Here is a 27,510-nt window from a genome sequence, read left to right on the forward strand (position 1 = left end):
ACTATATAAAAATTGTGGAAATTCAATTCAAATTTTCCAACTTCCATTCTCTAGTTCAATTGTCAGCCTGAGAAAGTAGGCTTCTCCATTCATTTATCATTAATTAACTCAGTCATTCAACAAATATTCTTTGGCACCTAATATGATAGTGTAGACCTACAGAAGAAAATAAGACAGCAGAGGTCCCTGGCCTAATGAACCTATTGTTTATTGGAGAAAATAGATATTTAACTAATAATTTCAAGTGTGATAAGTGCTAATAAATGGGGAAACACAGGCCTTGTGGAAGTACAAGCCTAGTCTGTGTTTCATAGAACAGAATAAAGATGGAAACAATCAGATGATAGAAACAGAAGTATCATCCAACCAATCCTTAACCTTGATTTTCAAACATTATTTTTTACATTTTTGGCTGAGAAATACACTTGTATAATTTTGAAGAATGATGTCTCCTGATGCTTGGTCTGAGTACATTAATAAGTTCACAGAGCAGAAATCATTCTGATTTATTCATAACTACAGCATATTTAGTTCAGTCTGATAATGAAACTTTATCTACAGTTGTCCAAACATCTTGAATTTAGAAATAGCCTTAGGTCTCCAAAGAAATCATTTGTAATTTTTATGTGGTAAATGTGATGACAATTTGAGAACTAGCTTCTAAATGAATGTCAGATACAGATACACTGAATGTATCAGTGTTTCTAATTTGTACTGTTCTTTTTCATTTGGCAGATAAACATTTTCAATGCTAATGATGGAATCAGTGCAGACAACGCCTTTATTTTTATTTTATTTTATTTTATTTTATTTTTTTGCAGTATGCGGGCCTCTCACTGTTACGGCCTCTCCCGTCGCGGAGCACAGGCTCCAGACGCGCAGGCTCAGCGGCCATGGCTTACGGGCCCAGCCGCTCCGCGGCATGTGGGATCCTCACGGACCGGGACACGAACCCGTGTCCCCTGCATAGGCAGGCGGACTCTCAACCACTGCGCCACCAGGGAAGCCCCAGCTTCTCTCTTTTTAACTCTCCTCTTGCCAGAGACTTCAGATTCCGGCATACTACAATTCAGAAAAAAAAAAAGCACACGAATTTACCCTAATAAGACGAATTATCCTCTATATAGCACATGTTAATATATGCCTAAACTGCCCCTGAAAAATATAAAAGGAACTGGTAAAAATGATTACCTTTAGGAGGGGGAAATGGGTGGCTTCAGGAAAACTGTATAAAATAATTACTTTTCATTCACAACTGTTACGCGGTACGCGGGCCTTTCACTGTTGTTGCCTCTCGCGTTGCAGAGCACAGGCTCCGGACGCGCAGGCTCAGCGGCCATGGCTCACAGGCCCAGCCGCTCCGCAGCATGTTGGATCTTCCCGGACCGGAGCACGAGCCCGTGTCCCCTGCATCCGAAGGCGGACTCTCAACCACTGTGCCACCAGGGAAGCCCACCACTGTTACTTTTGAATTTTGCACAAAAAGCATGAATTATCTAGACATATGGTGAAATTAAATGATGGCAATAAAATACATTCTCTCTCCAGAAACTTCAGTCTTGTTAAATGTCTCTTTGAGATGTTTAGAAGCTCACCAGTTCCACATATTCCACATAAATAGGGTGATGCTAGGCCCTGCCTAGTCCAGCATGCCAGAACCTAAACTTCCCTGGGAGTCAGAAACAGCATCTATGCCTTATTTCTTTGTTACCAGGAAATGAGTTCAGAAGAGGAGGCCTAAACATACCTAAATATAATAAGTGACTAAAGAAAAAATATCACTTAATCAATTTAACTGGGAAAAATGGGGGTGTAGGTAGAGAAAATTATGTGTGCACTGAAACCATTTAAAAGGCTAGAATAGTAATTATTTAGATGATTATCCAAAGCATGCATAATGTTTTATAGATTAGATAACTTATGTAGAAATAAGGCTGAAATTCTCAGAAGTGTGTGTTTTCTTAGGAGTTTTTCAGAAGATGAGCAAACCAAAATTCACTATAAATTTTCTAAATAACATGTATATTGGTGCTACATGAAGGAAATAAATATTTCTAAATAGTGTTGTTGTTTTTTTTTTTAAATAGAGGGCTAGAATAGCTTCCTGAACATACAATTTGTAAAACATTCATGAATTTTTCAGGGGGTGGGCCAGATTTATTTTTCACAGGAAACACACAGCTCTGTTAATGGACTTTCATCTTCAAAAGTTCTGTTTTGGGTCAGGAATTAATGCAAAACTTACCGTCCTTTCATTTCACTTATGCTAAGTTAAAAGCTAACTAAAAAATACTGGAAAAAATGTGACAGCTGATAATTAACCTTAACCTTATATTATCAGGAAAAAATATCATGACTTGAGGTTCATCTATTTTATCTTGCTACATGGTAGCACTGAATTTGAAATGCCAATATTAGCATTGCCCAAATATGCTCTTGAAATGGTCTCTAAACAAGTAAACCTGTGTCTATAGCTTCATAATCTTTAACACTTTAAATTTTGTACCATATAAGAGTAGACACTAAATGCTCACTTCAGCAACATATCTACTAGAGTTGGTATGATGCTGAGATTACCATGGCTATTGCAGAAGGATGACATGAAAATTTCAATACTTTTATTAAAAACTTAAGAGAATTTTTTCCTATCAGACTTGTGCTACAAGAACTACTAAAGTGAGCCCTTCAGACAAAAATAAAAGCATAAGTCAGTAACTTAAATCCATATGAAGAAATAAAGAACATCAAGAAAGGTAACTGCAGAGGTAAATATAAAAAATAATATAAATGTATTTTATTCTAACTTTTTTTCTATCTGATTTAAAAGGCACCAACATAAAGTAATAATTATAACTGTTTATAGACATATAAGGTATAAAGATGTAATTTTTATATCAGTAACAGCACAAAGGAGGGCAATGTAAAGGAGGAGAAAAGTTTTTTATACTATTGAAATTAAGTTGGTATTAATTAATCAAGCATAGATGCTTATACTTAAGATGCTATTTGTAATCCTTAGAGCAAGCATTAAGAATATAATTCAAAAATATAGTAAAAGATAAGGGGATTGAAATTTTACACTAAAAAATATCTCTTTAACAACAGCAACAACAAATGAGTCAGTAATAGAGGAAGAGGAATTAGGGAAAAAAATGTGACTCTTGGAAAATAAATCTCAAATGTTGGACATAAATCCTACATGAATTACATTTAATATAAAAATTACAAAATTAAATATTAATTACATTTAATATAAAAATGTTAAACATTCCATCTAAAGACAGAAATTTCAGACTGGATAAAAAAATGAAAAACATGATCCAAACATATGCTGCCTACAAGTGACCCACTTTAGAGTCAAGAAAATATATAGGTGAAGTGTAAAAGGGTTGGAATAGATATACCATAACAGTAACAAAAAAACAAAACAACAACAACAAGGCTGGACTGGCTAAGAAAGTATCAGAAAAAAATATATTTTAAGACGAAAATTTTTACTAGAGACAAAGACATTTTAAAATGATAAAATGATTATTCCATCTAGAATGCATAATAATTATAAACTTATATGCACCTAACAACAGAACTTCAAAATATAATGAAGCAAAATCGACACAACGGAAAAGAGAAACAGACAGTTCTACAATAATAGTTGGATACTTGAATACCCTTCTTTCAATAGCAGAACAGACAGAAAATCAACAAGAAAATAAAAACCTAGAACAACACTATCAATCAAGTAGACGTAACAGCCATCTATAAAACATTCCACCCAACAGCATCACAATATACATTCTTTTCAAATGCACATGGATATACTATATGCTAGGCCATAAAACAAATTTCAGTACATTTTAAAGGATATAAACAATACAAAGAGTGCTCTCAGATGACAACAGAATGCAATAAGAAATCGTTAACAGAAAGAAATTTGTTGAAAATCACAAATGGAAATTAAAGAATATATTCCTAAATAATTCATGGGTCAAGTAAGAACTCATAAGGGGAATTAGAAATAATTTGAGATAATATATATGTTATAATAATTAATATGTTAATATTAATACTTGATTGGTCCCACATACTCTTCTGAAAAGCAGAGGGGTTAGACAAAGAGACCTAAATTAATTAAAAAATCATTTATTATTCTGGGAATAAAAAGAACTGGGCTTAGTCTCAGTTTTGCCTTTATCTTTGTGTCTGTTGATTATCTTGGAATAGTCATTACATAGTCAAAATACAGTTGCCAGCTCAGGAATCAAATACTGTCATCTCTAGGGCTACCATGACAAGATACCACAAACTTGTTAGCTTAAAAGAACAGAAATTTATTTTATCACAGCTCTAGAGGCCAGAAGTTCAAACTCAAAGTGTTGAGAGGGCCATGTTCTTTCTGACGCCTCAAGGGGAGGATCCTTCTTTGTCTTAACCAGATTCTGGTGGTGGCCATCAATCACTGGTGTTGGCAGTTGTTTGATTTGCAGCTGCATCACTCTGGTCTCTTTCACTGTTGTCACATGGAATTGTCTCTGTGTGTTTCTGTCTCTGGAAACAATTTGAATAGAAATTTCTATTTTAAAAAAACAAACTGTTGATTATTATGCTCTATTTAGATACTTCCTCTAACCCACACCCACCTCCATTTCCCCATATGTATTTGAGAAGGAAAGAGGAACTCCTGTGAGCTATCATATTGGAAAGAATCAATAATACAATGTTTTACTAGAGATCCCTCTTATCTAAAATATTTGAATTAAATATAAAATCTGGGGAAATTATCGCCCAGTTTCCCTCTTCTAGAGGCATGTTCTAAATGACAGGCAGCAGAATATTTTATACCCATGAGGTTTGCTGACATTATTGATTTGGTCCAGGTTCTGTATTTTCTCTCTAAAGAAAACAGTATTCTCTCTTTACTTTCTTTAATATATAATGTTGGTGTCTTAAGTTTATTGTCAGAGAGGATGCTTTTAGTTCAAATGATTTGGCTGTATTTCACCAGTATTATTATAAGATAGTCAAACAATGGCTAGGCTCCAGGATAGACCTCGGTCCCTTTGTTCCACTGGGATACTGATCTGAAAGCCACTGTTTTCTTATATTCCAAAGACCAAATAAATAAAACAATAAACAAAAAAAAAAGTCAATGAAACTATTTTAAAACCAACTCTCTTTTCTTCCTCATCCATGTTAATTCTCTTCTACCTAAAATTGCTTCCTGGAAGTGATTTTTATGTTTCTTAGACCTTCTTTATGTATATATTCACACTAATGCATATAAAACTGCCTTGTAGATCTTATACTTTTTCCATTTGAATAACTATTTTCACATGTCATATAAGTTTATCCATTGTCCTAGATATGCATTTTTCCTGTGTATTGGAGCATCATAGGAAGATAAATTCTACTCTTGAAAATGTTAACTGGTCACTGAGACACAGAAAGCTATTATTCTTACCAGTTTTCAATAGTGAGTAGATTCTGTAGGGGTGGAATTTTAAGATGTAAGTATACTGTTTTTCTACACTCAAATTCCGTTCCCCTTATCATGGAAATTGACCAGTGAAGTGTGCTGCTGACTTTTCAGAATCCATGTACATATAATCCATTAGGGTATTAGATATAACATTGGTCAGAAAAGCATACTGTGAAATGTTGCTTTTATTTAAACTCCCACTATTTTCACTACATGGTTTCAAGATTTTACTTCATTATTGTCCTCTGGTGGTGGGCTCTGTGAACTGCATATTTACGGGTCTGGAGCACATATCTTCCCGGAGGTATACAACTCCTCAGGTACCAGCTAAAGAGTAGATGATAAGAAGCATTCAGATTTATTAAAACTCATTAAGAATATCAGTAGCCTGACTGTTGTTTCTAAAAATATAAAATATTTATCCTTCTGTTGTCAAACAACCATATTTCATGAAAAGAAGTATAAATCCTTTTTTGCTTGCAATAGAAGAACAATAATCGAAGATATTCTTCATTTGGACCAAATACCTTCTCTGAAAATATAAGTTAAAATAGGAGTTGAAATTTCCAAAATATTCTTTAGGAAATAAAACTCCACATATAATTTCAAATTATAATTTAATCTTACCTTAAATTTAAATATCTATATTGAATTTAATTTAAGGAAGGAAGGAAGGAAGGAAGAAAGAAAGAAGAAAAGAAGGAAAGAAGGAAAGGAAGAAAGAAAGAAAGGAGGGAGGGAGGGAGGGACGGGAGGGATGGTGGGAGGAAGGAAGGAAGGAGGGAAGGAAGGAAAAAAGAAATAAAGAAAGAAGATAAAGTAAAATAAATATAATAAAGTTATTAAATTAAAAAATAATTATTAAGAAAAAAATTAAGAAAAAAACGGACGGATAGAACGTTAGGACAAATGGTGGAAGCAAAGCTATGCAGACAGAATCTCATACAGAAGCATACACATACACACTCACAAAAAGAGGAAAAGGGGAAAAAATCATAAATCTTGCTCTCAAAGTCCACCTCCTCAATTTGGGATGATTCTTTGTCTAAATGAGGGAAGGCAGGGAGGGAGGGAGGGAGGGAGGGAGGGAGGGAGGAAGGAAGGAAGGAAGGAAGGAAGGAAGGAAGGAAGGAAGGAAGGAAGGAAGGAAGGAAGGAAGGAAAGAAAGAAAGAAAGAAGATAAGGTAAAATAAAATAAAGTTATTAAAATAAAAAATAATTATTAAGAAAAAAAAAACAGACAGATAGAACCCTAGGACAAATGGTGGAAGCAAAGCTATACAGGCAAAATCTCACACAGAATCATACACATACACACTCACAAAAAGAGGTAAAGGGGAAAAAAATCATAAATCTTGCTCTCAAAGTCCACCTCCTCAATTTGGGATGATTCACTGTCTATTCATGTATTCCACAGATGCAGGGTACATCAAGTTGATTGTGGAGCTTTAATCCGCTGCTTCTGAGGCTGCTGGGAGAGATTTCCCTTTTTCTTCTTTGTTCTCACAGCTCCCAGGGGCTCAGCTTTGGATTTGGCCCCGCCTCTGTGTGTAGGTCGCTGGAGGGCGTCTGTTTTTCACTCAAACAAGATGGGGTTAAAGGAGCCGCTGATTCGGGGGCTCTGGCTCACTCAGGCCGCGGCGGGGGAGGGGCACGGAGTGCGGGTCAAGCCTGCGGCGGCAAAGGCCGGCGTGACTTTGCACCAGCCTGAAGCTCACCGTGCGTTCTCCCGGGGAAGTTGTCCCTGGATCCCGGGAACCTGGCAGTGGTGGGCTGCACAGGCTCCCCGGAAGTGGGGTGTGGATAGTGACCTGTGCTCGCACACAGGCTTCTTGGTTGAGGCAGTAGCAGCCTTAGCGTCTCATGCCCGTCTCTGGGGTCCGCGCTTTCAGCCGTGCCTCGCGCCCGTCTCTGGAGCTCCTTTAAGCAGCGCTCTTAATTCCCTCTCCTCGCGCAGCAGGAAACAAAGAGGGAAGAAAAAGTCTCTAGCCTCTTCGGCAGCTCCAGACCTTTTCCCGGTCTCCCTCCCGGCTCGCCGTGGTGCACTAACCCCTTCAGGAGGTGTTCACGCCGCCAGCCCCAGTCCTTTCCCTGTGCTCTGACCGAACCCCGAGCCTCAGCTCGCAGCCCCGCCCGCCCCGGCGGGTGAGCAGACAAGCCTCTCGTGCTGGTGAGTTCCGGTCGGCACCGATCCTCTTTGCGGGAATCTCCCCGCTTTGCCCTCCACACCCCTGTGGCTCCACTCTCCTCCGCGGCTCCGAAGTTTCCCCCTCCGCCACCCACAGTCTCCGCCCGCGAAGGGGCTTCCTAGTGTGGAAACCTTTCCTCCTTCACAGCTCCCTCCCACTGGTGCAGGTCCCCTCCCTATTCTTTTGTCTGTTTTTTTCTTTTTTTCTTTTGCCCTACCCAGGTATGTGGGGAGTTTCTTGCCTTTTGGGAGGTCTGAGGTCTTCTGCCATTGTTGAGTAGGTGTTCTGTAGGAGTTGTTCCACGTGTAGATGTATTTCTGGTGTATCTGTGGGGAGGAATGTGATCTCCGCGTGTTACCCTTCCGCCATCTTCCCCTCCCAGGTATCCGTTTTTTCTAGACTTTTCTTTCTTCAGCTCACAAAGGGGCCCTTGAGGATTAAGCAGAGGAACGTCAGGGTTTCTTCCAGGCCAGCTTCAGCCCTGGGATGTTCAGGGCAGACTCTCATTACAAACCTCAGTTTCTGAGGCTCCTGGCTTATGGCCATTTAGTATAGAAGGAGGCTCCTGGCTGGGGAAGGCTCAGACAAAAAGATGCAGGTTCTAATCTGTGGCAGTGGGCAGTGGTGGTGGGGAGTGGCGGTCAGTGCAGGAAGAGGCATTCGCTGCCTTAGGCATTTAAACCATTGCCTTCTCTTCAGGATGGATCACCTGAAAGATTCTGTGGGGTCCGCCTCCTGGCACCATGCTACAATCGCCGGATTTTGGGTCCGCAGCAACCCAGCTCTTCGTCCGACATTTCCGGACAGTGCTTTCTCTTCGGAGCACGTCTGGGGACTGGCTTCTCTGCTTCCACCTTAGCTGGTGTGGCCAAAGGAACATCCCCGTAGGCCCGGAAGCCACCAACCAGGCAGTATGTCTCCCCATGCCGGCCCAACTGCGTTTCTCCACACCCGCGGTAGACGACATGGTAGTGACCAGGTGTAGGACGAGAAACGGGAGCCACTGCTGCTGCTAAGAAAATCAGAACTGATCAGTCACTTCTGCTGTGCACAGTCTCCTGCCAGAATTTCCCTCTCTCAGGTCTCTCCCAGTTTCTGGCTGAAGACCTTTAATCTACTTGACGTCCAAAACACAGCCTTGGCCCATCACCTCTATGAGTCCCTAGAAGAGGGACACTGGCTGCAAAAGCAATCCCTAGAGCCTAGGGCTGCAGCACATGAGGAAGTCTCTTCACCGTTTCCAGGGAAAACAGTAGAAACCGAAAGTAATTGCAATCATGATCCACTCCATCTCTCCCTTCCACAACAGAGAAAACATTTCTTGCAGTCTGTCACTTCTGAGGCTTTAATGGAAATGTCTTTCAAGTTTTGGAAAAATATAATCTAATAAAATTGGTTAAGAACACCGCCCACCTTGGCAACTCCTCTTGGGCCCAATTTATACTGCCTGTTTCAAACACACTGAACTCTAGCCTTCTGATGCTTTTTTTTTTTTTTTGGTGGTACGCGGGCCTCTCACTGTTTTGGCCTCTCCCGTTGCGGAGCACAGGCTCCGGACGCACAGGCTTAGCGGCCATGTCTCACGGGCCTAGCCGCTCCACGGCATGTGGGATCTTCCCGGACCAGGGCACGAACCCGTGTCCCCTGCATCGGCAGGCGGACTCTCAACCACTGCGCCACCAGGGAAGCCCCGTCTGATACTTTTATGTTGATTAGAACAAGGCCAAATACTGAGGCAGACTGATCAGGAGACTCAGAACCAGGTTCTGGGTACCAAGTCTAGGCTCACATCAACACAGGCTCCTGGGACACCATCTTCTCAGCCCTCTAGTCTCATTAGCACTTCATCACCCCCGCTTTATTCTTCCGGTCTTCCCATCAATACGGCACCACCCTCTCCCCTAGTACTCAGCAAGTCAGTAAGGGATGTGTCTGAGGGGACCGATAGAGACGCCTACATGATAGCACAGTGGTGCCTGGGTTTGAAGGTGTGGTTCAAGAGTGGCCCTCTTCCTCAAACTGCTCCATTTACGATTTGCAAACAAAAATGACTTGTCATTTGTTAAGAGGCCAATCAGGAAAGGGTCTGAATGGAATCATCCTGTAGCCCAAAGGGGAAGGCTATATTTATAAAGCTCATAACCGTCCTGCACACTAATCCAGGAATGACCTTTCACTTGTCTTCAGCAGTGAGCACTGTGGGTCACTGAAGGTGTCCCAGGTCAATGGTATTACTTAGAGCTGGGAAAGTGCTCAGGTGTGTGTGGTGGGCAAGCCCCACAGGAACATGTGGCAGCCAGGGGAGGTTGTGTGTACACCATGCCTCTTGTACAGATGCCCGGTCTCGGTGTACCTGCTGCACTGCCCTCCCAGGGAACAGAGGACAGGTTAGAGTAAATAGAGAAGATCTGGTCAAACATTTTCTCTCAAACAACTAAGGAGATTGGTATCTCGTGGAGAACTTTCTCCAGGGAAAGAAGTTTCCTCCAGGGTAGGGAAGTTTCTCTGAGGGTAGCACATTTGCATAGTTACCCTGCTATGGAAACTCTGAGAAGACCTGTGAGGTCATCACTACCCAGTGAGGTCATATAAGGAACCTGTGATTTGCGGGGCAGTCTTCAAGAGGAGGGGCAGTTTTGTGGAGGAGAGCAGGGTGGAGGCAGAGGTACTCTGCCTGGCCCCTCCACATGGGCTTTCCCACACATGCCCTAGTCTAGTAGATACTCCACGTGGGGCGTGCCGGTGGGCTGGCACAGCCCCAGGGGCCCCAGGAGGGAAAGAGAGACAAACATTCTGAGATTGGCTTGAGAGGCAAGATTAACGTAAAAGACAGCTAGGTTGTATAGCACTGACCGTAAGAGGCAGAGATTTGTGTGGACTGGGGAATCAGGGAAGGCTCCTTGCCAGTGGGCCTGAAGGACAAGTGAGATTTGGACCCATGGGGAAGAGAGGGAAGACATTCTGGTTTGGAAGAATAAAAGCAAAGACACACTCTCCTCAAACCTGTCCTGCCCCAAATATAAATTCATAGCACCTTCATATTTTTACAGCTGAGAACTTAAAAAACCAAGAGGTTAAGGGGCCTACCCAGTGTTACACAGGTAGTGGAGAGGTGTTCCGCTCAATGGTTAGGTTCATGTTCGGGCTCCAGATTTATAGCTGATAGGGATGTGAGGACAAGCTCATGCCATTTCAAACATTTCCAAGTGATACCGAGAGAGATGTTAAAGGTGCAAAATGAGGGTGCTGAATGACCTCACAAAGTGGGAATGGTGGGCCCATTTTAACATGAAATTGAAAACAAATTCATGACAAAAGGACATAATACAAAATGACAACATAATTATTACACTTCCCTCTCCCCTGGAAGTAAAATTCATTAGAATCCGCTCTCTCTCTGCCATGAAAGGATGAGATAAAGGCTCAGCAGCAGCCCCAGTGAAAAACATGGTCAACAGGGTGAAGAGGTGTTACTAAGACGATTTGGTGCTACTCAGGGGAGCAAAGAGAGAACTCTGCCCTTAGCCTGATCAGGCTACGGGAAGGAACCACATCTGGGGCAGCCTTGGGTAGTGTGGCAATGTGAGAGAAACTTCTTTAGGAGGGGACTCCCTGCTGCCGACCTTGAGAAAGAAAATATGGGACATTCGTTTACTGTGGCTCTTGCAGAGGCGATGTGCCCAGAGGTTGGGCCACACTGCTTGAGAATCAAAGCACCTTGTATTCCTCTGCTGCTTGAAAGCTCCAATCGCCGGATTTTGGGTCTGGGGCAACACAGGTCTTCGTCCGACCATTCCGGTGAGTGCTTTCTCTTCAGAGCTCGTCTGGGCACTGGCTTCTCTGCTTCCACCTTAGCTGGCGTGGCCAAAGGAACATCCCCGTAGAGCCGGTAGCCACCAACCAGGCAGTACGTCTCCCCATGCCAGCCCAACTGCGTTTCTCCACACCCACGGTACAGGACATGGTAGTGACCAGGTGTAGGACGAGAAACGGGAGCCACTGCTGCTGCAAAGAAAATCAGAACTGATCAGTCACTTCTGCTGTGCACAGTCTCCTGCCAGAATTTCCCTCTCTCATGCCTCTCCCAGTCTGGCTGAAGACCTTTAATCTACTTGACGTCCAAAACACAGCCTTGGCCCATCATCTCTATGATTCCCTAGAGAAGGGACACTGGGTGAGAAAGCAATCCCGAGAGCCTAGGGCTGCAGCACATGAGGAAGTCTCTTCACCGTTTCCAGGGAAAACAGTAGAAACCGAAAGTAACTGCAATCATGATCCTCTCCATCTCTCCCTTCCACAACAGAGAAAACATTTCTTGCAGTCTGTCACTTCTGAGGCTTTCATGGAAATGTCTTTCAAGTTTTGGAAAAAAATAATCTAATATAAATTGGTTAAGAACCCCGCCCACCTTGGCAACCCCTCTTGGGCCCCATTTATACTGCCTGTTTCAACCACACTGAACTCTAGCTGTCTAATTCTTTTATGTAGATTAGAACAAGGCCAAATACTAAGGCAGAGTGATCAGGAGACTCAGAAGCGGGTTCTGGGTCCCAAGTCTAGGCTCATATCAACCCAGCCTCCAATGACACCATCTCCTCAGCCCTCCAGGCTCATTAGCGCTTCATCACCCCCTCTTCGTTCTTCCGGTCTTCCCATCAATATGGCAACACCCTCTCCCTTAGTACTCAGCAACTCTGTAAGGGATGTGTCTGAGGGGACCGATATAGACGTCTACATGACAGCACAGTGGTGCCTGGGTTTGAAGGTGTGTTTCAAGAGTGACCTTTCACTTGTTCTCAGCAGTGAGAACTGTGCGTCCCTGAAGGCGTCGCAGGTCACTGGTATTACTTACATCTGGGAAAGTGCTCAGCTGTTCGTAGTTGGCAACCCCCACAGGAACATGTGGCAGCCAGGTGAGGTTGTGTGTATATCATACCTCCTGTAGAGTTGCCCGGTCTGGGTGTACCTGCTGCACTGCCCACCCAGGAAACAGAGCACAGGTTAGAGTACATATACAGTATCCGGTCACACATTGTCACACAGACATCCAAAGAGATTGGTATCTGGTGGAGAACTGGTAGGGAAGTTTCTCTGAGTGCAGCCCGTTTCTACAGTTATGCTACCATGGAAACGCTGAGAACTCCTGTGAGGGCATCACTACCCAGTGAGGTCATATATGGAATCTTTGACTTGAGGGGCAGGCTTGAGGAGGAGGGGCAGTTATGTGGAGGAGAACAGGGTAGAGGCAGAGGTACTCTGCCTCGCCCCTCACCCTGGGCCTCCCCACCCATGCCCTAGTGTAGTAGACACCCCACGTGGGGTGTGCCTGTGGGCTGGCACAGCCGCAAGGGGCCACAGGAGGGCAAGAGAGACCCATATTCTGAGTTTGGCTTGAGAGGCAAGATTAACGTAAGAGATAGCTAGGTTGTATGCCACTGACCCTAAGAGGCAGAGATTTGTGTGGATTGGGGAGTCAGGGAAGGCTCCTTGGCAGTGGGCCTGAAGGACAAGTGAGATTTGGACCCATGGGGAAGAGAGGGAAGAGATTCCAGTTTAAAAGAATAAAAGAAAAGACACACTCTTCTCGACCTTATCCTGCCCCAAATATAAATTCATAGCACCCTAACATTTTTACAACTGTGGACTTACAAAATCCAAGAAGTTAAGGGGCCTACCCAGTGTTACACAGGTAGTGGAGAGGTGTTCTGCTCAATGGTTAGGTTCATGTCGGGGCTCCGGATTTACAGCTGATAGGAATGTGAGAACAACCTCATGCCATTTCAAACATTTCTAAGTGATACTGAGAGAGATGTTAAAGGTGCAGAATGAGGGTACTGAATGACCTCACAAAGTGGGAATGGTGGGCTCATTTTAACACGAAATTGAAAAATTCATGACAAAAGGACATAATACAAAATGACAACATAATCATTACACTCCCCTCACCCCTAGAAGTAAAAATCATTAGAATCCTCTCTCTCTCCATAATGAAAGGACGAGATGAAGGCTCAGCAGCAGCCCCCGTGAACAACATGGTCAATAGTGTGAAGATGTGTTACTAAGACGATTTGGTACGACTCAGAGAAGGAAAGAGACAACTCTGCCCTTAGCCTGATGAGGCCAACAGGAAGGAACCACATTTGGGGCAGCCTTTGATAATGTGGCAATGAGAGAGAACCTTCTTTAAGAGGGGACTCCCTGTTGCCAACCTTGAAAACATAAAGATGGGACATTCGTTTACTGGGGCTGTTGCAGAGGGGATGTGCCCAGAGGTTGGGCCACCCTGCTTGAGAATTAAAGCACCTTGTTCTCCTGAGCTGTTTGAATGCTCCAATCACCGGATTTGGGCTCTGGGGCAACGCAGGTCTCTGTCCGACCTTTCCGGAGAGCGCTTTCTTTTGGGGGCACGTCTGGGGACTGGCTTCTCTGCTTCCACTACTGGCATGACCAAAGGAATATACCCATAGGCCCGGAAGCCACCAACCAGGTAGTATGTCTCTCCATGCCAGCCCAACTGCGTTTCTCCACGCCATCGGTAGAGGACATGGTAGTGACCAGGTGTAGGACGAGAAACGGGAGCCACTGCTGCTGCTAAGAAAATCAGAACTGATCAGTCACTTCTGCTGTGCACAGTCTCCTGCCAGTATTTCCCTCTCTAATGCCTCTCCCAGTTTCTGGCTGAAGACCTTTAGTCTACTTGACATCCAAAACACAGCCTTGGCCCATCACCTCTATGAGTCCCTAGAAGAGGGACACTGGCTGCAAAAGCAATCCCTAGAGCCTAGGGCTGCAGCAGATGAGGAAGTCTCTTCACCGTTTCCAGGGAAAACAGTAGAACCCGAAAGTAATTTCAATCATGATCTTCTCCATCTCTCCCTTCCACAACAGAGAAGACATTTCTTGCAGTCTGTCACTTCTGAGGCTTTCATGGAAATGTCTTTCAAGATTTGGAAAAAAATAATCTAATATAAATTGGTTAAGAACCCCGCCCACCTTGGCAACCCCTCTTGGGCTCAATTTATACTGCCTGTTTCAACCACACTGAACTCTAGCCCTCTGATACTTTTATGTCGATTAGAACAAGGCCAAATCCTGAGGCAGAGTGATCAGGAGACTTAGAACCGGGTTCTGGGTCCCAAGTCTCGGCTCACATCAACCCAGCCTCCTGGGACACCATCTCCTCAGCCCTCCAGTCTCATTAGTACTGCATCAACCCCCCTTCGTTCTTTTTGTCTTCCCATCAATATGGCAACACCCTCTCCCCTAGTACTCAGCAACTCAGGATGGGATGTGTCTGAGGGGACCGATAGAGACGCCTACATGACAGCACAGATGTGCCTGCATTGGCAGGTGCGGTTCAAGGTGGCCCTCTTCCTCAAACTGCTCCTTTTACCATTTGCCAACAAAAATGCACTTGTCTTTTGCTAAGAGGCCAATCAGGAAAGGGTCTGAATGGAAGCATCCTTTAGCCCAAAGGAGAAGGCTACATTTATAAAACTCAGAACCGTCCTGCACACTTGTCCAGGGATGACATTTCACTTCTCCTCAGCAGTGAACACTGTGGGTCAGTGAAGGTGTCCCAGGTCACTGGTATTACTTAGTGCTGGGAAAATGCTCAGGGGTACGTAGTTGGCTAGCACCACAGGAATATGTGCCAGCCAGGTGAGGTTGTGTGTACACCTTACCTCCTGTAGAGATGCCCGGTCTGAGTGTACCTGCTGCACTGTCTACCCAGGGAACAGAGCAGAGGCTAGAGTACATAACGACTATCCATTCAGACATTCTCTCTCACACAACCAAAGAGATTGGTATCTGGTGGAGAACTGGTAGGGAAGATTCTCTGAGGGCACCCCTTTCCACAGTTACCCTGCCATGGAAACTGTGAGAAGGCTTGTGAGGGCATCACTACCCAGTGAGGTCTTAGAAGGAACCTGTGACTTGCAGGGCAGGCTTCAGGAGGAGGGGCAATTTTGTGGAGGAGAGCAGGGTGGAGGCAGAGGTACTCTGCCTCGCCCCTCACACCTGGGCATTCTCCCCCATGCCCTAGTCTAGTAGACAGCCCAGATGCGGGGTGCCGGTGGTCTGGCACAGCCACTGGGGCCCCAGGGTGGGCAAGAGAGACCCACATTCTGAAATTGGCTTCAGAGGCAAGATTAAGATAAGAGACAGCTAGGTTGTATGGCACTGACGCTAAGAGGCAGAGATTTGTGTGGACTGGGGAATCAGGGAAAGCTCCTTGCCAGTGGGCCTGAAGGACAAGTAAGATTTTGACCCATGGGGAAGAGAGGAAAGACATTCCAGTTTAGAAGAATAAAAGCAAAAAGACACTCTTCTCGACCTTGTCCTGCCCCAAATATAAATTCATAGCACCCTCACATTTTTACAATTGAGGACTGAAAAAAAAACAGGAGGTTAAGTGGCCTACCCAGTGTTACACAGGAAGTGCAGAGGTGTTCTGCTCAATGGTTAGGTTCATGTTGGGGCTCCGAATTTACAGCTGACAGGAATGTGAGAACAACCTCATGCCATTTCAAACATTTCCACGAGATACTGAGAGAGATGTCGAAGGTGCAAAATGAGGGTGCTGAATGGTCTCACAAAGTGGGAATTGTGGGACCATTTTAACATGAAATCGAAAATAAATTCATGACTAAAGGACATAATACAAAACGACAACATCATCATTACACTCCCCTCTCCCCTAGAAGTAAAAATCATTAGAATCCTCTATCTCTCCACCATGAAAGGATGAGATAAAGGCTCAGCAGCAGCCCCCGTGAAAAACATGGTCAACAGGGTGAAGAGGTGTTACTAAGACGACTTGGTGCGACTCAGACAAGGTAAGAGACAACTCTGCCGTTAGCCTGATCAGACCCACAGGAACTACATTTGGGGCAGCCTTTGATAATGTGGCAATGAGAGAGAACTTACTTTAGGAGGGGACTCCCTGTTGCCGACCTTGAAAAAGTAGAGATGGGACATTTGTTTACTGGGGCTGTTGCAGAGGGCATGTGCCCAGAGGTTGGGCCACCCTGCTTGACAATCAAAGCACCTTGTATTTCTGAGCTGCTTGAATGCTGCAATCGCCGGATTTTGGGTCTGGGGCAACACAGGTCTTTGTCCGACCTTTCTGGACAGCGCTTTCTCTTGGGAGCACGTCTGGGGACTGGCTTCTCTGTTTCAACCTTTGCTGGCGTGGCCAAAGGAACATCTCCGTAGGCCCGGTAGCCATCAACCAAGCAGTATGTCTACCCATGCCGGCCCAAGAGTGTTTATGCACACCCTCGGTAGACGACATGGTAGTGACCAGGTGTAGGACGAGAAACGGGAGCCACTGCTGCTGCAAAGAAAATCAGAACTGATCAGTCACTTCTGCTGTGCACAGTCTCCTGCCAGAATTTCCCTCTCTCATGTCTCTCCCAGTTTCTGGCTGAAAACATTTAAGCTACCTGACATCCAAAACACAGCCTTGGCCCATCACCTCTATGATTCCCTAGAAAAGGGACACTGGGAGAGAAAGCAATCCCGAGAGCCTAGGGCTGCAGCACATGAGGAAGTCTCTTCACCGTTTCCAGGGAAAACAGTAGAACCCGAAAGTAATTGCAATCATGATCCTCTCCATCTCTCCCTTCCACCACAGAGAAAACATTTCTTGCAGCCTGTCACTTCTGAGGCTTTAATGGAAATGTCTTTCAAGTTTTGGAAAAGAATAATCAAATATAAATTGCTTAAGAACCCCGGCCACCTTGGCAACCCTTTTTGGGCCCCATTTATACTGCCTGTTTCAAACACACTGAACTCTAGGCCTCTCATACTTTTACGTCGATTAGAACAAGGCAAAATCCTGAGGCAGAGTGATCAGGAGACTCAGAACCGGGTTCTGGGTCCCAAGTCTCGGCTCACATCAACCCAGCCTCCTGGGACACAATCTCTTCAGCCCTCCAATCTCATTAGCACTTCATCAACCCCCCTTCGTTCTTTTGGTCTTCCCATCAATATGGCATCACCCTCTCCCCTAGTACTCTGCATCTCTTTATGGGATGTTTCTGAGGGGACCGATAGAGACGCCTACATGACAGCACAGAGGTGCCTGCGTTTGAAGGTGAGGTTCAAGAGTGGCCCCCTTCCTCAAACTGCTCCATTTACCATTTGCCAACAAAAATGCACTTGTCTTTTTCTAAGAGGCCAATCAGGAAAGGGTCTGAATGGAAGCATCCTGTATCCCAAAGGGGAAGGCTACATTTATAAAGCTCAGAACCATCCTGCACACTTGTCCAGGGATGACCTTTCACTTCTCCTCAACAGTGAGCACTGTGGGTCACTGAAAGTGTCCCAGGTCACTGGTATTACTTAGAGCTGGGAAAGTGTTCAGGTGTATGTGCCACAGGAACATGTGGCAGCCAAGGGAGTTTGTGTGTACACCATGCCTCTTGTACACATGCCCGGTCTCAGTGTACCTGCTTCCCTGCCCTCCCAGGGAATAGAGGACAGGTTAGAGTAAATATAGAAGATGTGGTCAGATATTCTCTCTCAGACAAAAAAAGAGATTGGTATCTGGTGGAGAACTTTCTCCAAGGAAAGAAGTACCCACCAAGGTAGGGAAGTTTCTCTGAGGGAAGCACGTTTGCATAGTTACCTTGCCATGGAAACTGTAAAAAGGTCTATGACGGCATCACTACCCAGTGAGTTCATATGAGGAAACTGTGACTTGAGGGGCAGGCTTCAGGAGGAGGTGCACTTTTGTGGAGGAGAGCAGGGTGGAGGGAGATGTACTCTATCTGGCCCCTCACATCTGGGCCTACCCACCCATGCTCTCGTCTAGTAGACACACTAGGTGTCGTGCGGCAGTGGGGCTGGCACAACCCCAGGGGCCACAGGAGGGCAAGAGAGACCCACATTCTGAGTTTGGCTTGAGAGGCAAGATTAACGTAAGAGATAGCTAGGTTGTATGCCACTGACCCTAAGAGGCAGAGATTTGTGTGGCCTGGGGAATCAGGGAAGGCTCCTTGGCAGTGGGCCTGAAGGACAAGTGAGATTTGGACCCATGGGGAAGAGAGGGAAGACATTCCAGTTTAAAAGAATAAAAGAAAAGACACACTCTTCTCGACCATGTCCTTTCCCAAATATAAATTCATAGCACCCTCACATTTTTACAACTGAGGACTTAAAAATACCAAGAAGTTAAGGGGCCTACCCAGTGTTACACAGGTAGTGGAGAGGTGTTCTGTTCAATGGTTAGGTTCATGTCGGGGCTCCAGATTTACAGCTGATAGGAATGTGAGGACACGCTCATGCCATTTCAAATATTTCCAAGTGATACTAAGAGAGATGTTAAAGGTGCAAAATGAGGGTGCTGAATGACCTCACAAAGTGGAAATGGTGGGCCCATTTTAACATGAAATTGAAAACAAATTCATTATAAAAGGACATAATACAAAATGACAACATAATCATTACAGTCCCCTCACCCCTAGAAGTAAAAATCATTAGATTTCTCTCTCTCTCCACCATGAAAGGATGAGATAAAGGCTCAGCAGCAGCCCCTGTGAAAAACATGGTCAACACTGTGAAGAGGTGTTACTAAGATGATTTGGTCCAACTCAGAGAAGGAAAGAGACAACTCTGCCCTTAGCCTGATCAGGCCCACAGGAAGGAACATTTGGGGCAGCCTTTGATAGTGTGGCAATGAGAGACAACCTTCTTTAGGAGGGGACTCCTTGTTGCTGACCTTGAAAAAGCAAAGATGGGACATTCGTTTAATGGCAGTGTTGCAAAGGCGATGTGCCCAGGAGGTAGAGACTGCTTCAACTACCATTTTAGAGGTTGGACCACCCTGGTTGAAAACCACAGCACCTTCTATTCCTAAACTGCTTGAATCAGCGGGTGCACGTTAGGACACGCGAAGTCAGGCCCCATTGGAGCAGACTGCCTTTGGGAGTGGTAGAATGTAAACTGTGAAGGGGAATGCTCTGGAGGAGCTTTGTCATGGCAGGTGGGCCAGCATGAGACCATTCAGATGCTCCAAGGCTCCAGAGATTACTTGGCTGGGAGCATCCCTCTGATGTGGTGGGGGGACTTCTACCTTAATAGGACCTGGCTGGGCATCTGGCGGAGGCAGAATAAATGGTTTATTAACTTACAAGAGTGAGAGACTCACCTGTGGGGTTCCACAAAAGCACTTAAAAAGACTTGTACCTGGATTCTTGGGCCAACCCTAAGAAAACTTATCTAGATGTGGAGTAGGGCTCAGGAAGCTGCACTTTTAATAAGCTTCCTGGGCAGTCCCACCATAGTGGTCCATGGATAGAGTGACCAAATTATTGTGTATTCTCAGTTGCTTTTGGGAATCAAAGTGGGCGATATGAGAAACTGCAGCAGCCCTATGTATAAACAGGGAACATTCAAGGCAAACAGAGGTGTTTAGTTATTCTATGCATGAATCAGATTTCAGAAAAGCTAGCCTGGGTGTTAAAGAGCACAACCCTTATGACAGTCAGACCAGATTCTGTCCTACTTACGTGTGTGATTTTGACCAAGTTCTTTTATCCTTCTGACTGTTTCTTCATATGGAAAAGAGCTATGGCTGTACATTTAGCACAATATTCTCTTTTGGCAAAAGTTGCTCTGGGTCCATTTGTGTTCTCTGCAACTTAATCCTTTCCAGTGTGCAAGTATTTTTAAGTTGTTTGGTGAAGTATTACATTTGACTTTCAACTGTTCATTACTTTGGGCAAAGCTTATGTGGTGCTGCAGAGACTAGAACCTATGCAGAGATAGTGAGAGGATACTATAAGCTTATTCTGCCAGTTTATAAGAAAAGTTTAACTTTTTCTCCTCTTCCTCCACCTGCCACCAAGAGATGAGAAAGCAGGCAGAGCCTGGAAATGCACACCAAGCAATACTTCTGGGGAGCTAGTTGGAGCGCGAGGGCTGCCGCCTGAGCGCAGCTCCGCTGAGCGGGTGGGGTCGGCGGCATGTCCAGCAGCTACTGGCGGAGCCCGAGGGTGTGGGGCGCGGCCCTGGGTTGCGGCTGCACTGGAGCGGCGAGTGAGGGCCGGGGCCGTTCTGGCGCGGCCGCCCCATTACCAGACTGGCCGAAAGCCCTCCTGGTTCCTTCGCCATTCCTCGCTGCCGGGAGCCGGGAGCAGCCCGGAACCGGGCACCTGCGGCCGCAGCCCGGAGATACACCAGAAATACATCTACACGTGGAACAACTCCTACAGAACACCTACTGAACGCTGGCAGAAGACCTCAGACCTTCCAAAAGACAAGAAAGTCCCCACGTACCTGGACGTGTGGATGAAAGGCTCTTGGTGCTGCAGCCAAGAGTCAGTTCTGTGCCTCTGAGGTGGGAGGGCCAACTTCAGGACACTGGTCCACAAGAGACCTCCCAGGTCCACATAATATCAAATGGCGAAAATCTCCCAGAGATCTCCATCTCAACACCAGTACCCAGTTTCACTCAACGACCAGCAAGCTAGAGTGCTGGACACGCTATGCCAAACAACAAGCAAGACAGAAACACAAACCCACTCATTTTAGGAGAGAGACTGCCCTAAAATCATAATAACTCCACAGACACCACAAAACACACCACCAGACGTGGACCTGCCTACCAGAAAGACAAGATCCAGCCTCATCCACCAGAACACAGGCACTAGTCCCCTCCACCAGGAAGTCTACACAACCCTCTGAAACAACTTTAGCCACTGGGGACAGACACCAAAAACAACGGGAACTATGAACCGGCAGCCTGCAAAAAGGAGACCCCAAACACAGTAAGATAAGCAAAATGAGAAGACAGAAAAATACACATCAGATGAAGGAGCAAGATAAAAACACACCAGACCTAACAAATGAAGAGGAAATAGGCAGTGTTACTGAAAAAGAATTCAGAATAATGATAGTAAAGATGATCCAAAATCTTGTAAATAGAATAAACTAAATGCAAGAAACATTTAACAAGGACCTAGAAGAACTAAAGATGAAACAAACAATGATGAACAACACCATAAATGAAATGAAAAATACTCTAGATGGGATCAATAGCAGAATAACAGGCAGAAGAACGAATAAGTGACCTGGAAGATAAAATAGTGGAAATAACTACTGCAGAGAAGAATAAAGAAAAAAGAATGAAAAGAACTGAGGACACTCTCAGAGACCTCTGGGACAACATTAAACGCACCAACATTCGAATGATAGGGGTTCCAGAAGAAGAAGAGAAAAAGAAAGGGAATGAGAAAATATTTGAAGAGATTATAGTTGAAAACTTCCCTAATATGGGAAAGGAAATAGTTAATCAACTCCAGGAAGCACAGAGAGTCCCATACAGGATAAATCCAAGGAGAAATATGCCAAGACACATATTAATCAAACTGTCAAAAATTAAATACAAAGAAAACATATTAAAAGCAGTAAGGGAAAAACAACAAATAACACACAAGGGAATCCCCATAAGGTTAACAGCTGATCTTTCAGCAGAAACTCTGCAAGCCAGAAGGGACTGGCAGGACATATTTAAAGTGATGAAGGAGAAAAACCTGCAACAAGGATTACTCTACCCAGCAAGGATCTCATTCAGATTTGGTGGAGAAATTAAAACCTTTACAGACAAGCAAAAGCTGAGAGAGTTCAGCACCACCAAACCAGCTTTACAACAAATGCTAAAGGAACTTCTCTAGGCAAGAAACACAAGAGATGGAAAAGACCTACAATAACAAACCTAAAAAAATTAAGAAACTGGGAATAGGAACATACATATCGATGATTACCTTAAATGTAAATGGACTAAATGCTCCCCCCAAAAGACACAGATTGGCTGAATGGATACGAAAACAAGACCCTTATATATGCTGTCTACAATAGACCCACTTCAGACCTAGAGACACATACAGACTAAAAGTAAGGGGATGGAAAAAGTTATTCCATGCAAATGGAAACCAAAAGAAAGCTGGAGTAGCACTTCTCATATCAGACAAAATAGACGTTAAAATAAAGACTATTAGAAGAGACAAAGAAGGACACTACATAATGATCAAGGGATCGAATCAAGAAGAAGATATAACAATTGTAAATATTTATGCACCCAACATAGGAGCACCTCAATACATAAGGCAAATACTAACAGCCATAAAAGGGGAAATCGACAGTAACACATTCATAGTAGGGGACTTTAACACCCCACTTTCACCAATGGACAGATCATCCAAAATGAACATAAATAAGGAAACACAAGCTTTAAATGATACATTAAATAAGATGGACTTAATTGATATTTATAGGACACTCCATCCAAAAACAACAGAATACACCTTTTTCTCAAGTGCTCATGGAACATTCTCCAGGATAGATCATATCTTGGGTCACAAATCAAGCCTTGGTAAATTTAAGAAAATTGAAATTGTATCAGGTATCTTTTCTGACCACAATGCTAGGAGACTAGACATCAATTACAGGAAACGATCTGTAAAAAATACAAACACATGGAGGCTAAACAATACACTATTTAATAACGAAGTGATCACTGAAGAAATCAAAGAGGAAATAAAAAAATACCTAGAAAAAAATGACAATGGAGACACGACGACCAAAAACCTATGGGATGCAGCAAAAGCAGTTTTAAGAGGGAAGTTTATAGCAATACAATCCTACCTTAAGAAACAGGAAACATCTCGAATAAACAACCTAAACCTGCAACTAAAGCAATTAGAGAAAGAAGAAGCACAACAACAAAAAAACCCAAAATTAGCAGAAGGAAAGAAATCCTAAAGATCAGATCAGAAGTAAATGAAAAAGAAATGAAGGAAACGAGAGCAAAGATCAATAAAACTAAAAGCTGGTTCTTTGAGAAGATAAACAAAATTTATAAACTATTAGCCAGACTCACGAAGAAAAAAAGGGAGAAGACTCAAATCAATAGAATTAGAAATGAAAAAGGAGAAGTAACAACAGACACTGCAGAAATACAAAAGATCATGAGAGATTACTACAAGCAGCTCTATGCCAATAAAATGGACAACCTAGAAGAAATGGGCAAATTCTAGGAAACGCACAACCTGCCAAGACTGAATTAGGAAGAAATAGAAAATATGAACAGACCAATCACAAGCACTGAAATTGAAACTGTGATTTAAAATCTTCCAACAAACAAAAGCCCAGGACCAGGTGGCTTCAGAGGCGAATTCTATCAAACATTTAGAGAAGAGCTAACACCTATCCTTCGCAAACTCTTCCAAAATATAGCAGAGGGAGGAACACTCCCAAATTCATTCTACGAGGCCACCATCAACTTGATACCAAAACCAGACAAGGATGTCAAAAAGAAAGCAAACTACAGGCCAATATCACTGTTGAACACAGATGCAAAAAACCTCAACAAAATACTAGCAAACAGAATCCAACAGCACATTTAAAGGATCATACACCATGATCAAGTGGGGTTTATTCCAGGAATGCAAGGATTCTTCAATATACACAAATCAATCAATGTGATAAACCATATTAACAAATTGAAGGAGAAAAACCATATGATTATCTCATTTCCACTAAGATCAAGAACAAGACAAGGTTGCCCACTCTCACCACTCTTACTCAACATAGTTTTGGAAGTTTTAGCCACAGAAATCAGAGAAGAAAAGGAAATAAAAGGAATCCAAATCGGAAAAGAAGAAGTAAAGCTGTCACTGCAGAGGACATGATACTATACATAGAGAAACCTAAAGATGCTATCAGAAAACTACTAGAGCTAATCAATGAATTTGGTAAAGTTGCAGGGTACAAAATTAATGCACAGAAATCTCTGGCATTCCTATACACTAATGATGAAAAATCTGAAAGTGAAATCAAGAAAACACTCCCATTTACCAATGCAACAAAAAGAATAAAATATCTAGGAATAAACCTACCTAAGGAGACAAAAGACCTGTATGCAGAAAATTATAGGATACTGATGAAAGAATTAAAGATGATACAAATAGATGGAGAGATATACCATGTTCTTGGATTGGAAAAATCAACATTGTGAAAATGACTCTACTACCCAAAGCAATCTACTGATTCAATGCAATCCCTATCAAACTACCACTGGCATTTTTCACAGAACTAGAACAAAAAATTTCACAATTTGTATGGAAACACAAAAGACCCCGAATACCCAAAGCAATCTTGAGAATGATAAACGGAGCTGGAGGAATCAGGCTCCCTGACTTCAGACTATATTACAAAGCCACAGTAATCAAGACAGTATGGTACTGGCACAAAAACAGAAAGAGAGGTCAATGGAACAGGATAGAAAGCCCAGAGATAAACCCACGCACATATGGTCACCTTATCTTTGATAAAGGAGGCAGGAATGTACAGTGGAGAAAGGACAGCCTCTTCAATAAGTGGTGCTGGGAAAACTGGACAGGTACATGTCAAAGTATGAGATGAGATCACTCCCTAACATCATCTACAAAAATAAGCTCAGAATGGATTAAAGACCTAAATGTAAGGTCAGAAATTATCAAACTCTTAGAGTAAAACATAGGCAGAATACTCTATGACATAAATCACAGCAAGATCCTTTTTGACCCACCTCCTAGAGAAATGGAAATAAAAACAAAAATAAACAAATGGGACCTAATGAAACTTCAAAGCTTTTGCACAACAAAGGAAACCATAAACAAGACCAAAAGACAACCCTCAGAATGGGAGAAAATATTTGCAAATGAAGCAACTGACAAAGAATTAATCTCCAAAATTTACGAGCAGCTCATGCAGCTCAATAACAAAAAAACAAACAACCCAATCCAAAAATGGGCAGAAGACCTAAATAGACATTTCTCCAAAGAAAATATACAGACTGCCAACAAACACATGAAAGAATGCTCAACATCATTAATCATTAGAGAAATGCAAATCAAAACTGCAATGAGATATCATCTCACACCAGTCAGAATGGCCATCATCAAAAAATCTAGAAACAATAAATGCTGGACAGGGTGTGGAGAAAAGGGAACACTCCTGCATTGCTGGTGGGAATGTGAGTTGGTACAGCCACTATGGAGAACAGTATGGAGGTTCCTTAAAAAACTACAAATAGAACTACCATATGACCCAGCAATCCCACTACTGGGCATATACCCTGAAAAAACCATAATTCAAAGAGAGTCAAACCATAACTCAAAAACAGTCATGTACCAAAATGTTCATTGCAGCTCTATTTACAATAGCCCGGAGGTGGAAACAACCTAAGTGCCCATCACCAGATGAATGGATAAAGAAGATGTGGCACATATATACAATGGAATATTACTCAGCCATATAAAGAAACGAAATTGAGCTATTTGTAATGAGGTGGATAGACCTAGAGTCTGTCATACAGAGTGAAGTAAGTCACAAAGAGAAAGACAAATACCGTATGCTAACACATATATATGGAATTTAAGAAAAAAAAGTCATGAAGAACCTAGGAGTAAGACAGGAATAAAGACAAAGAACTACTGGAGAATGGACTTGAGGATATGGGGAGGGGGAAGGGTGAGCTGTGACAAAATGAGAGAGAGGCATGGACATATATACACTACCAAATGTAAGGTAGATTGCTAGTGGGAAGCAGCCGCATAGCACAGGGATATCAGCTTGGGCCTTTGTGACCACCTGGAGGGATGGGATAGGGAGAGTGGGAGGGAGGGAGTTGCAAGAGGGAAGAGATATGGGAACATATGTGTATATATATAACTGATTCACTTTGTTATAAAGCAGAAACTAACACACCATTATAAAGCAATTATACCCCAATAAAGATGTAAAAGAAAAAAAAATAACAATACTTCTGTGTCAGTTTGCCTTTTATTCCTCTCCCAGTACTTCACAGAGAGATTTCACCAAAAGTGCCTAAGCTTGCCATGCCCATTGTTGTGAAGAAAGTTTCTCTCTATTGCTAGTTACATCCCCTTTTCCTTCTCCTGGGTGCTTAATGGATGTTTGTGGGCAGGGAATAAAATTTAAACTAAAACATCAAAACAAAAAACAAGAAAACAATTGTTCAAGTGTTATTATTATTTTTTTTACATCTTTATTGGATTTCCTCCTTTACCTGATTCCTTTTAGATGTAAACATTTATATGGTGATCCTATGGTAAAGTTTTTTGTGAGTCACCAGTTTGTTCTATATGTCAAACAACCTAGTGCCTTCCACATATTCTTCTCCTGTAACTCAGAGCAGAACAAGACAGGAAACCTGTACTCTCTCAGAGACAAGACTCTGCCAACATAGGCCAACTTCCTGAGAAGATGAGGGTTCCCATATTTTTAATTTGCTGGTAACTTATTGTAAAGGCAGACTTATTTTGTTCTTTGTTTGTTTTGATGGGACACCTAAGTTAGCTTGAAATTACCTTTGATTTCAAACTCAAGACTAAACTTTATCAGACAGAACAGGAATCTGCCCAGTTCTGCCACTTGCTAACCAGGTAACATTGGGAAAGTAACAGTAACTGAGTGTTTGCTACTAAAGCACCCTTCAAACTGCTTTACTTAGATTCATCCATTTAATCCTCAAAAAAAACCTTTGAGGTGAGACCCAAGGAGACAAAGTAACTGTGTGAGAGAACAAGTAACCCACTCAAGATCACAGAGCTGGTAAGACAAAGAACTAGGATTAAACCAAGTAACCTTTTTGCCAGACCCTGTACTCTTAACCACTTTACTGGTGGGTTTAAAATTTTTTTAATGTAACCCACTATAAGAAATATGTTCTACAGGGCTTCCCTGGTGGCACAGTGGTTGAGAGTCCGCCTGCCGATGCAGGGGACACGGGTCTGGGAAGATCCCACATGCTGCGCAGCAGCTGGGCCCGTG

General features: G+C 43.2%; 1 protein-coding gene across 1 annotated transcript in view; it reads right to left on the bottom strand.

Moving 5' to 3' along the window:
* Positions 1-8,411: 8,411 nt before the first annotated feature.
* LOC132507956 (uncharacterized) overlaps positions 8,412-27,510 on the bottom strand; it is a 31,155-nt gene continuing 12,056 nt past the window's right edge. The window contains exons 3-7 of the mRNA XM_060127734.1: positions 16,718-17,005; positions 13,969-14,250; positions 12,518-12,639; positions 11,383-11,670; positions 8,412-8,677 (exon numbers count right to left, since the gene is read on the bottom strand). Of these exons, the coding sequence (XP_059983717.1) occupies positions 8,412-8,677; positions 11,383-11,670; positions 12,518-12,639; positions 13,969-14,198 (906 nt within the window). The 5' untranslated portion in view covers positions 14,199-14,250; positions 16,718-17,005. The remainder of the gene's footprint in view (positions 8,678-11,382; positions 11,671-12,517; positions 12,640-13,968; positions 14,251-16,717; positions 17,006-27,510) is intronic.

Source organism: Lagenorhynchus albirostris, chromosome 17, assembly GCF_949774975.1.
Source record: "Lagenorhynchus albirostris chromosome 17, mLagAlb1.1, whole genome shotgun sequence".
Classification (NCBI taxonomy): domain Eukaryota; kingdom Metazoa; phylum Chordata; class Mammalia; order Artiodactyla; family Delphinidae; genus Lagenorhynchus; species Lagenorhynchus albirostris.